This window comes from Phyllobates terribilis, unplaced genomic scaffold (genome assembly GCF_046119375.1).
Source record: "Phyllobates terribilis strain yellow unplaced genomic scaffold, ASM4611937v1 Scaffold_1__5_contigs__length_1240528914, whole genome shotgun sequence".
Classification (NCBI taxonomy): Eukaryota; Metazoa; Chordata; class Amphibia; order Anura; family Dendrobatidae; genus Phyllobates; species Phyllobates terribilis.
The window spans coordinates 624008549-624021961 of record NW_027362761.1 but is presented as its reverse complement, the minus strand read 5'-3'; the positions used below and the strand labels follow the sequence as shown (position 1 = coordinate 624021961).

General features: G+C 37.2%; 1 protein-coding gene across 2 annotated transcripts in view; it reads right to left on the bottom strand.

Annotated features, from left to right (window-relative positions):
* Positions 1–9719, bottom strand: part of LOC141273159 (inter-alpha-trypsin inhibitor-like) — a 149539-nt gene extending 139820 nt beyond the window's left edge. The window contains exon 1 of one of the 2 annotated variants that reach the window (XM_073684608.1): positions 9352–9719. In XM_073684608.1, the coding sequence (XP_073540709.1) occupies positions 9352–9412 (61 nt within the window). In that variant the 5' untranslated portion in view covers positions 9413–9719. The remainder of the gene's footprint in view (positions 1–9351) is intronic. The other variant, XM_073684617.1, reaches the window with a different exon arrangement.
* Between the last annotated feature and the right edge of the window lie 3694 nt (positions 9720–13413).

Here is a 13413-nt window from a genome sequence, read left to right as displayed (position 1 = left end):
CTATATAATAGATCGCTCTGTGTGTAATGACTCTATATAATAGATCGCTCTGTGTGTAATGACTCTATATAATAGATCGCTCTGTGTGTAATGACTCTATATAATAGATCCCTGTGTGTAATGACTCTATATAATAGATCCCTGTGTGTAATGACTCTATATAATAGATCCCTCTGTGTGTAATGACTCTATGTAATAGATCGCTCTGTGTGTAATGACTCTATATAATAGATCCCTCTGCGTGTAATGACTCTATATAATAGATCACTCTGTGTAATGACTATATAATAGATCCCTCTGTATGCAATGACTCTATATAATAGATTCCTGTGTGTAATGACTCTATATAATAGATCCCTCTGTGTGTAATGACTATATAATAGATCACTCTGTGTGTAATGACTCTATATAATAGATCCCTGTGTGTAATGACTCTATATAATAGATCCCTCTGTGTGTAATGACTCTATATAATAGATCACTCTGTGTGTAATGACTATATAATAGATCGCTCTGTTTGTAATGACTCTATATAATAGATCCCTCTGCGTGTAATGACTCTATATAAGAGATCACTCTGTGTGTAATGACTATATAATAGATCCCTCAGTGTGTAATGACTCTATATAATAGATCCCTGTGTGTAATGACTTTATATAATAGATCGCTCTGTGTGTAATGACTCTATATAATAGACCCCTCTGTGTGTAATGACTCTATATAATAGATCCCTCTGTGTTTAATGACTCTATATAATAGATCACTCTGTGTGTAATAACTATATAATAGATCGCTCTGTGTGTAATGACTCTATTATAATAGATCCCTCTGCGTGTAATGACTCTACATAATAGATCCCTCTGTGTGTAATGACTCTATATAATAGACCCCTGTGTGTGTAATGACTCTATATAATAGATCCCTCTGTGTGTAATGACTGTATATAATAGATCCCTCTGCGTGTAATGACTCTATATAATAGATCGCTCTGTTTGTAATGACTCTATATAATAGATCCCTCTGCATGTAATGACTCTATATAAGAGATCACTCTGTGTGTAATGACTATATGATAGATCCCTCTGTGTGTAATGACTCTATATAATAGATCGCTCTGTGTGTAATGACTCTATATAATAGATCCCTCTGCGTGTAATGACTCTATATAATAGATCCCTCTGTGTGTAATGACTCTATATAGTAGATGCCTCTGCGTGTAATGACTCTATATAATAGATCCCTCTGCGTGTAATGACTCTATATAATAGATCCCTCTGTGTGTAATGTCTCTATATAATAGATCCCTCTGCGTGTAATGACTCTATATAATAGATCCCTCTGTGTGTAATGACTCTATATAATAGATCCCTCTGTGTGTAATGTCTCTATATAATAGATCCCTATGTGTCTAATGACTCTATATAATAGATCACTCTGTGTGTAATGACTATATAATAGATCGCTCAGTGTGTAATGATTCTATATAATAGATCCCTCTGTGTGTAATGACTCTATATAATAGATCCCTCTGCGTGTAATGACTCTATATAATAGATCCCTGTGTGTAATGACTCTATATAATTGATCCCTCTGCGTGTAATGACTATATAATAGATCGCTCTGTGTGTAATGACTCTATATAATAGATCCCTCTGTGTGTAATGACTCTATATAATAGATCACTCTGTGTGTAATGACTGTATATATTAGATCGCTCTGTGTGTAATGACTCTATATAATAGATCCCTCTGCGTGTAATGTCTCTATATAATAGATCCCTCTGTGTGTAATGACTCTATATAATAGATCCCTCTGTGTGTAATGACTCTATATAATAGATCACTCTGTGTGTAATGACTCTATATAATAGATCCCTCTGTGTGTAATGACTCTATATAATAGATCCCTCTGTGTGTAGTGACTCTATATAATAGATCCCTCTGTGTGTAATGACTCTATATAATAGATCCCTCTGTGTGTAATGACTCTATATAATAGATCGCTCTGTGTGTAATGGCTCTATATAATAGATCCCTCTGTGTGTAATGACTCTATATAATAGATCATTCTGTGTGTAATGACTCTATATAATAGTTCCCTCTGTGTGTAATGACTCTATATAATAGATCCCTCTCTGTGTAATGACTCTATATAATAGATCCCTCTGTGTGTAATGACTCTATATAATAGATCCCTCTGTGTGTAATGACTCTATATCATAGATCCCTCTGTGTGTAATGACTCTATATAATAGATCCCTCTGCGTGTAATGACTCTATATAATAGATCCCTCTGTGTGTAATGACTCTATATAATAGATCGCTCTGTGTGTAATGACTCTATGTAATAGATCTATCTGTGTGCAATGACTCTATATAATAGATCCCTCTGTGTGTAATGACTCTATAATAGATCCCTCTGTGTGTAATGACTATATAATAGATCCCTCTGTGTGCAATGACTCTATATAATAGATCCCTCTGTGTGTAATGACTCTATATAATAGATCTCTCTGTGTGCAATGACTCTATATAATAGATCTCTCTGTGTGCAATGACTCTATGTAATAGATCTATCTGTGTGTAATGACTCTATATAATAGATCCCTCTGTGTGTAATGACTCTATATAATAGATCTCTCTGTGTGCAATGACTCTATATAATAGATCTCTGTGTGCAATGACTCTATGTAATAGATCCCTCTGTGTGTAATGACTCTATATAATAGATCCCTCTGTGTGTAATGACTCTATATAATAGATTGCTCTGTGTGTAATGACTCTATATAATAGATCCCTCTGCGTGTAATGTCTCTATATAATAGATCCCTCTGTGTGTAATGACTCTATATAATAGATCCCTCTGTGTGTAATGACTCTATATAATAGATCACTCTGTGTGTAATGACTCTATATAATAGATCGCTCTGTGTGTAATGACTCTATATAACAGATCCCTCTGCGTGTAATGACTCTATATAATAGATCCCTCTGTGTGTAATGACTCTATATAATAGATCCCTCTGTGTGTAATGACTCTATATAATAGATCGCTCTGCGTGTAATGACTCTATATAATAAATCGCTCTGTGTGTAATGACTCTATATAATAGATCCCTCTGTGTGTAGTGACTCTATATAATAGATACCTCTGTGTGTAATGACTCTATATAATAGATCACTCTGTGTGTAATGACTATATAATAGATCCCTCTGTGTGTAATGACTCTATATAATAGATCCCTCTGTGTGTAATGATGCTATATAATAGATCCCTCTGTGTAATGACTCTATATAATAGATCCCTGTGTGTAATGACTCTATATAATAAATCCCTCTGTGTGTAATGACTCTATATAATAGATCCCTCTGTGTGTAATGACTGTATATAATAGATCGCTCTGTGTGTAATGGCTCTATATAATAGATCCCTCTGTGTGTAATGACTCTATATAATAGATCCCTCTGTGTGTAATGACTCTATATAATAGATCCCTCTGTGTGTAATAACTATATAATAGATCCCTCTGTGTGTAATGACTCTATATAATAGATCCCTCTGCGTGTAATGACTCTATATAATAGATCCCTCTGTGTGTAATGACTCTATATAATAGATCCATCTGTGTGTAATGACTCTATATAATAGATCCCTCTGTGTGTAATGACTCTATATAATAGATCCCTCTGTGTGTAATGACTCTATATAATAGATCGCTCTGTGTGTAATGGCTCTATATAATAGATCCCTCTGTGTGTAATGACTCTATATAATAGATCATTCTGTGTGTAATGACTCTATATAATAGTTCCCTCTGTGTGTAATGACTCTATATAATAGATCCCTCTGTGTGTAATGACTCTATATAGTAGATCCCTCTGTGTGTAATGACTCTATATAATAGATCCCTCTGTGTGTAATGACTCTATATCATAGATCCCTCTGTGTGTAATGACTCTATATAATAGATCCCTCTGCGTGTAATGACTCTATATAATAGATCCCTCTGTGTGTAATGACTCTATATAATAGATCGCTCTGTGTGTAATGACTCTATGTAATAGATCTATCTGTGTGCAATGACTTTATATAATAGATCCCTCTGTGTGTAATGACTCTATAATAGATCCCTCTGTGTGTAATGACTATATAATAGATCCCTCTGTGTGTAATGACTCTATATAATAGATCCCTCTGTGTGTAATGACTCTATATAATAGATCTCTCTGTGTGCAATGACTCTATATAATAGATCTCTCTGTGTGCAATGACTCTATGTAATAGATCTATCTGTGTGTAATGACTCTATATAATAGATCCCTCTGTGTGTAATGACTCTATATAATAGATCTCTCTGTGTGCAATGACTCTATATAATAGATCTCTGTGTGCAATGACTCTATGTAATAGATCCCTCTGTGTGTAATGACTCTATATAATAGATCCCTCTGTGTGTAATGACTCTATATAATTGATTGCTCTGTGTGTAATGACTCTATATAATAGATCCCTCTGCGTGTAATGTCTCTATATAATAGATCCCTTTGTGTGTAATGACTCAATATAATAGATCCCTCTGTGTGTAATGACTCTATATAATAGATCACTCTGTGTGTAATGACTCTATATAATAGATCGCTCTGTGTGTAATGACTCTATATAACAGATCCCTCTGCGTGTAATGACTCTATATAATAGATCCCTCTGTGTGTAATGACTCTATATAATAGATCCCTCTGTGTGTAATGACTCTATATAATAGGTCGCTCTGCGTGTAATGACTCTATATAATAAATCGCTCTGTGTGTAATGACTCTATATAATAGATCCCTCTGTGTGTAGTGACTCTATATAATAGATACCTCTGTGTGTAATGACTCTATATAATAGATCACTCTGTGTGTAATGACTATATAATAGATCCCTCTGTGTGTAATGACTCTATATAATAGATCCCTCTGTGTGTAATGATGCTATATAATAGATCCCTCTGTGTAATGACTCTATATAATAGATCCCTGTGTGTAATGACTCTATATAATAAATCCCTCTGTGTGTAATGACTCTATATAATAGATCCCTCTGTGTGTAATGACTCTATATAATAGATCGCTCTGTGTGTAATGGCTCTATATAATAGATCCCTCTGTGTGTAATGACTCTATATAATAGATCCCTCTGTGTGTAATGACTCTATATAATAGATCCCTCTGTGTGTAATAACTATATAATAGATCCCTCTGTGTGTAATGACTCTATATAATAGATGCCTCTGCGTGTAATGACTCTATATAATAGATCCCTCTGCGTGTAATGACTCTATATAATAGATCCCTCTGTGTGTAATGTCTCTATATAATAGATCCCTCTGCGTGTAATGACTATATATAATAGATCCCTCTGTGTGTAATGACTCTATATAATAGATCCCTCTGTGTGTAATGTCTCTATATAATAGATCCCTATGTGTCTAATGACTCTATATAATAGATCACTCTGTGTGTAATGACTATATAATAGATCGCTCAGTGTGTAATGACTCTATATAATAGATCCCTCTGTGTGTAATGACTCTATATAATAGATCCCTCTGCGTGTAATGACTCTATATAATAGATCCCTGTGTGTAATGACTCTATATAATTGATCCCTCTGCGTGTAATGACTATATAATAGATCACTCTGTGTGTAATGACTCTATATAATAGATCCCTCTGTGTGTAATGACTCTATATAATAGATCACTCTGTGTGTAATGACTGTATATATTAGATCGCTCTGTGTGTAATGACTCTATATAATAGATCCCTCTGTGTGTAATGACTCTATATAATAGATCCCTCTGTGTGTAATGACTCTATATAATAGATCCCTCTGTGTGTAATGACTCTATATAATAGATCACTCTGTGTGTAATGACTCTATATAATAGATCCCTCTGTGTGTAATGACTCTATATAATAGATCCCTCTGTGTGTAGTGACTCTATATAATAGATCCCTCTGTGTGTAATGACTCTATATAATAGATCCCTCTGTGTGTAATGACTCTATATAATAGATCGCTCTGTGTGTAATGGCTCTATATAATAGATCCCTCTGTGTGTAATGACTCTATATAATAGATCATTCTGTGTGTAATGACTCTATATAATAGTTCCCTCTGTGTGTAATGACTCTATATAATAGATCCCTCTCTGTGTAATGACTCTATATAATAGATCCCTCTGTGTGTAATGACTCTATATAATAGATCCCTCTGTGTGTAATGACTCTATATCATAGATCCCTCTGTGTGTAATGACTCTATATAATAGATCCCTCTGCGTGTAATGACTCTATATAATAGATCCCTCTGTGTGTAATGACTCTATATAATAGATCGCTCTGTGTGTAATGACTCTATGTAATAGATCTATCTGTGTGCAATGACTCTATATAATAGATCCCTCTGTGTGTAATGACTCTATAATAGATCCCTCTGTGTGTAATGACTATATAATCGATCCCTCTGTGTGTAATGACTCTATATAATAGATCCCTCTGTGTGTAATGACTCTATATAATAGATCTCTCTGTGTGCAATGACTCTATATAATAGATCTCTCTGTGTGCAATGACTCTATGTAATAGATCTATCTGTGTGTAATGACTCTATATAATAGATCCCTCTGTGTGTAATGACTCTATATAATAGATCTCTCTGTGTGCAATGACTCTATATAATAGATCTCTGTGTGCAATGACTCTATGTAATAGATCCCTCTGTGTGTAATGACTCTATATAATAGATCCCTCTGTGTGTAATGACTCTATATAATAGATTGCTCTGTGTGTAATGACTCTATATAATAGATCCCTCTGCGTGTAATGTCTCTATATAATAGATCCCTCTGTGTGTAATGACTCTATATAATAGATCCCTCTGTGTGTAATGACTCTATATAATAGATCACTCTGTGTGTAATGACTCTATATAATAGATCGCTCTGTGTGTAATGACTCTATATAACAGATCCCTCTGCGTGTAATGACTCTATATAATAGATCCCTCTGTGTGTAATGACTCTATATAATAGATCCCTCTGTGTGTAATGACTCTATATAATAGATCACTCTGCGTGTAATGACTCTATATAATAAATCGCTCTGTGTGTAATGACTCTATATAATAGATCCCTCTGTGTGTAGTGACTCTATATAATAGATACCTCTGTGTGTAATGACTCTATATAATAGATCACTCTGTGTGTAATGACTATATAATAGATCCCTCTGTGTGTAATGACTCTATATAATAGATCCCTCTGTGTGTAATGATGCTATATAATAGATCCCTCTGTGTAATGACTCTATATAATAGATCCCTGTGTGTAATGACTCTATATAATAAATCCCTCTGTGTGTAATGACTCTATATAATAGATCCCTCTGTGTGTAATGACTCTATATAATAGATCCCTCTGTGTGTAATGACTCTATATAATAGATCCCTCTGTGTGTAATAACTATATAATAGATCCCTCTGTGTGTAATGACTCTATATAATAGATCCCTCTGCGTGTAATGACTCTATATAATAGATCCCTCTGTGTGTAATGACTCTATATAATAGATCCATCTGTGTGTAATGACTCTATATAATAGATCCCTCTGTGTGTAATGACTCTATATAATAGATCCCTCTGTGTGTAATGACTCTATATAATAGATCGCTCTGTGTGTAATGGCTCTATATAATAGATCCCTCTGTGTGTAATGACTCTATATAATAGATCATTCTGTGTGTAATGACTCTATATAATAGATCACTCTGTGTGTAATGACTCTATATAATAGATCCCTCTGTGTGTAATGACTCTATATAACAGATCCCTCTGCGTGTAATGACTCTATATAATAGTTCCCTCTGTGTGTAATGACTCTATATAATAGATCCCTCTGTGTGTAATGACTCTATATAGTAGATCCCTCTGTGTGTAATGACTCTATATAATAGATCCCTCTGTGTGTAATGACTCTATATAATAGATCCCTCTGTGTGTAATGACTCTATATAATAGATCCCTCTGTGTGTAATGACTCTATAATAGATCTCTCTGTGTGTAATGACTCTATATAATAGATCACTCTGTGTGTAATGACTCTATATAATAGACCCCTCTGTGTGTAATGACTCCATATAATAGATCACTCTGTGTGTAATGACTCTATATAATAGATCCCTCTGTGTGTAATGACTCTATATAATAGATCCCTCTGTGTGTAATGACTCTATATAATATATATAATATAAAAGCTTCACTTTTTGTATTGAAGAACTGAAATCAATGCACCTGTATATACACCACAGCTGCAGGGCACTATGTGAACCTGGCTACAATGTACAATAGCATGGGGGTCCACCTTCTGTTTCTTCAGTTCAGGTCTTTAATCTACACCAGTCACAAACGTGCTCTTAGAGCTTTGCCATATAATTCTGCGTTATGTAGAGTGTAGAAATTGTGTATCGTCTATTAGATCTATTAGATCACTTACTTAGAGCTCCCAACTGTGCCGGGAAGTGGCATCAGCACATGAAATTTGTAATGTCTGAAGATGAATATCAGCCTGTACAATGCCAGGCGTCTGCTGGAGTGGTGGAAAGCATGTTGTTACTGTTCTCTAGAGTAGTGAAAACTTTCAGGGAACCTCTCCATATCCAGTGGTGTGATGATGGATAAATATGGGTTTGGCAATTGCTTGGAGTTCACAGAATCTGATGTAAATTTGTTGGAAGTAATGTTCTGAGGCTGCTTTCTCAGGCAATCATGGGACATTGGACAGCAATTTTCAGGCCCCGTTGTCGTTGATCTCTTGGTGATAGGACTCAATTCGGTAAATGTTAATAGGTAATGGAAGTTTTCTTTAATGATTGGAATTTGTTGACAAGTCCTAAGTCCATGGTAATGAGTCTCCTTCCGGCTAAGTCCTAGATACCAGGTGAGTCATAGATAATGGCCGAGTCATAGATACCAGTTGACTCACAGATGATACCACTCAGATAAGATACAGAACTTCCCAAACAAGAGACAGGAGAAGCTTCTGTGTAAAATGGATCTGAAACTACTGATTAGTACCTACAACTTAAGCACATGACTGCTGTGAATATCCTGCTGGTATAACTGGCATCTCCCTCCATGGCCAACAGCCTCCTGACATGGGTGGCACTAGTTACATAAACTGAAAAACTGAGGACACAGGTTATAGAGGAAATCATGTAATCATGGGATCAGAACTTAGGAGTGGACCTCACATAAGGCGCCCATAGGAAGCAAAGAGGATGAGCTGGAGAATGTCAGCAGCTTCTTACCTTTTGCTTTTGTGACTCCGGCCAGGAGAAGTCCCAGGAATATCCACATGGATCCCATCATCTTCAGAGTACAGGTCCGTCACTAGGGATGGTAATGTGGTCTACAACTACCCAACCACAGTTAACAATTTCTATATCAGGGATGGTAATGGGGTCTACAACCACCCAACCACAGTTAACAATTTCTATATCAGGGATGGTAATGGGGTCTACAACCACCTAACCACAGCTAACAAATTCTAGATCAGGTGAGGAAGACTCCGTCCCGTGCGTCTCTGAGAGCTGAATGATCTTTGGATCTTGTGTGTAGAGCAGATAATGTGTTCTTCCTGATAACAGCAGAAGCCAATAGCTGAAGATTTATGAGGCCAATTTCAAAGAAAACACAGAGGAGAACTGATCCCCAACGTCAGCACAAAGGAGGGATCTGTAGGAGAAACGGAAACGCAGATCATCTCCGGGCGCACATGGTGTGACTAGCTGATATAGTGTCTTATATTTTACATGATATTACATTGTTTTTTATTATTTTTATTATTTTATTGAGATTATGGTAAACATCATATCATGTTTAATTTTTACTTTATGTGATATTATGTTATCTTGTCATTTATGACTATATTGTTTCCTATATTGTCCCATGTTATGCTGTAGTGTCAGAGTTTCCCACAGCGACGACATCGGGGAGATCACGCAATATCTCACCATGCTGTCACTGTGTCATGGATTTCGTCCGGAATCGCGAGCACACAATTCAGACTACTCTCTACTTAAGTATTGGCAAGCGACCAGTGAGTGTATGGCATCACACCTTGGGATTCCAACTCATGGAATATGTGTTTACGCCCTCCATACGGTCACTGTTAGCTTCACGATAGCCCAATTATTAATATTATTCGCTGCCACCGCCATCAAGTTTTGAAATATAATACAGGCCTGGGCGGATGCCTGCATTCTGGTTGCGTATGGCTTCGGGGGAGGGAACAATTACAGGACAAAAGAAGCAGAACTATTAAATTTTATATTTAATCCAAAAGGGAGGTAGTTTTTATGAAAAATATATACAAGGATTTTACAAAGGAGACATTAAACTACATACGCAGTTACACAAAATAATAAGGATTAAAGGAGAAACTTCTCTATAAAGATCGCTGCAACGATTCAGTATAGCCGGACGGGAGCTATCCTTATGACCGTTCGGCGGAACGTGACCCCTTGCTTATAATACATATGCTCCCTGCAATGAGTATGGATGAATCTTCCCTTGTCTCTTTTATGCCAAAGGGGAAGATCTGCCCATGCACCCCCTGTGCTGACATCACAGGGGCTGGACTCCACCCTTCGTGTTTGAATTAAAAACCTGTTTTTTGGGATAACTTATCACTCGTTGATACCAGAAGCCCAAAAGTAATACCATATTTTCTATAATGATTTTACCTTCACTTAGAGACCACACATTGCATAGTTGCAGTCTGCTATTCTGGTGTTTTTGCGCTATCGCTCCAGGGAGGGTTTATCAGCTACAGAAAAATATCCCTATCATTCCCTAGCTGACCCTGCCCCTAAAAACATGGGCCCCATCATTACTGAATATATGTAACTTTAGTTATTCCATATTTTGTATCGAAGTCGGCGTGTCTATAGATTTTCTTTTGAAGCTCGGGAAGCAGCTTCAACAGTTACAAGCAAATTATTGCAATCCTGCAACTAATCACCCCTGCGTCTGCCAGGGAGAAAGATGCTCACTTTTTAATTAAGTTGTAACACTTCTTGGCTGGCATTTGTTTGTGTACGAGGCCTTACTCATGAATGTGCTAATTGGGGCTTTGTGCTGAGATTTTCTTGGAGACAGCTCTGGTACGGACAAGTGGTGGAAGGGAGGGGTGAGGGGGGCTTCAGGGGAAGAAAGAAAGAAAGAAAAAATATTTTCAATACTTCTCTGACACAATATTTCTCTGATGTGTAGCATGTCTTTTTTATTACTTTACATGAAATTTTACATCATGTAATATTTTCGTATCACGTATCGTATTTGTTGATGAGATGTTTTATTTATTGTATCATGTTATAGGTTACTGATTTTATGTTACATTATGTATTGTATTACATTATAGTGTTTTGTTTTATTATAGATTTTGTCAGTTATTAAGTTTCATCAATACTGTACATTGCATTGCGTTATGATGTTTTATAGCATATTATGTGTGACTTTGGCACTGCTGGACTGTGGAGATGTGGTGCTCTTCAGTTTACAGCATCCATAATGTGTGGTGTGGAAAGGCCTGTTTCAGTCTGAAAGTCATGGTATGGGGTCTGGAACCTGGAGTGGGGTTAGACGCCTTAGTCCACACTGGATGACAGTGAATAAAGCAGCTAAGACTGAGTCCCGTGTAGAGGACATGGAGCACTTTTTTAGGTAAACCATGTGACCACTAACCATCCATTTTTGGCCATGTTTTGGTTGCTCCATGTGTTTTTTTTGCTAGTGACCCTTTGGATCCTCTGTCTCTGAGTCATCTCATTATCATAAGGGTCGGTGTCAGCAGTCATCTCATTATCATTGGAGGATAGGGTTAACAGAGTAATCTCCTTATCATTAGAGGGCACTGTCAGCAGAGTCATCTAATTTTCATTAGAGGATGGGGTCAGCAGAGTAATTTTATTATCAGTAGAGGCCGGGGTAAGCAGAGTTATCTCTTTATCATTAGAGGACAGGGTCAGCAGTCATCTCATTATTAGAGCGCGGGGTCAATAGAGTCTTCTCATTATCATTAGAGAACGGGGTCAATAGAGTCTTCTCATCATTATGGGAGTCATCTCATTATCATTAGAGGATGAGGTCAACAGAGTCATCTCATTATCAGGGGGCAGAGTCATCAGAGTCATCTCATTATCAGGGGGCAGAGTCATCAGAGTCATCTCATCACTAGGGGAGGGTTGTAGTTGGTTTTGGATGGATTCTGTAAAGTATCCATGATTGTTTTGAAGCTGAAGAAACTGCTGCAGATAATTTGATTGTAATTCTCATCCTTTTACAGTTTCCAGTGACGGCAGCTGATGTCTGATATCAGAATTCTGGGCTGTGGACACTGATCACCGATATCATAAGGATTTATTACGATTTTCCAATGTGTCTGTAAAAAGTATTGTCTCCCGTGATGTTTTGATAATCTGTCTAGAAAAAAATAAAAAGTCCTTTTGGTAACCCTGCTGTGCTTGTCTCTGATTTTTGCTCTTTTCTCCTCTTTCTGTCTCGTGATGTCACATTCTATCTCCACCATTGTATGAGCTGAACCTCGGGACTCCTGGACAGACCTGAATCTGCCGGTTCCTGGAGAATATCCCTGAGTACAACAGTTATAATCCTGCGCCTCCGTGTGGTCTGCCGAGACGTCCTCCAGCTGTGGTCGGACTTAATCAGAAGGAACATGTTGATATTAAGGATTATTCAGACCCTTGCAGAATGGTAAAAACATAAGCAGATGAGCGAGGAGGGGGCTGCAATACATGAAGTGATTAGCAGGGTTCAGCCCCTTCAGGACTTCACCGTCTGATGACATAAATATTTGGCCGCTGATTTTCCACATTTGGGCGCTGGATGTTTGGAAGGTCCAGGTTGTTTGTTCTGTGTAAGTCACATCTGGGGAAGTAAAATATGAAGAAGTCACAAGGTTTAAGACTCTGTAAAATGCTGCACCCAACATGGGCATGCTGAGAGGTCAGTATGCTGACGGACAGCTCAGCTGTTCAATCGGATGCTGGGGCGTGGTAAGCTGGCATTGTCTTGAGTGACAGTTTAGCTGTCCAATCAGGGCCAGGGTGTTCCAGGGCTTCATCCATGTGTCTCAGAGTAATTACCTGGCTCTTTAGCCAGCTTTCTACCTTAGATTTCTGCCAATTGTAACTTTTCTCATGAGGTGTGCGATCTGTGCTCCTAGTCTTGTATTCTGATCTTTGTTGCTCGACCTTGGATTTGTCTTGATCATCCATTTGCCTAGCCCTTTTGTTGTGAACCAATAACTTCTTGGAATTCTGACCCCGGACTGTGACGTGACTACTTCT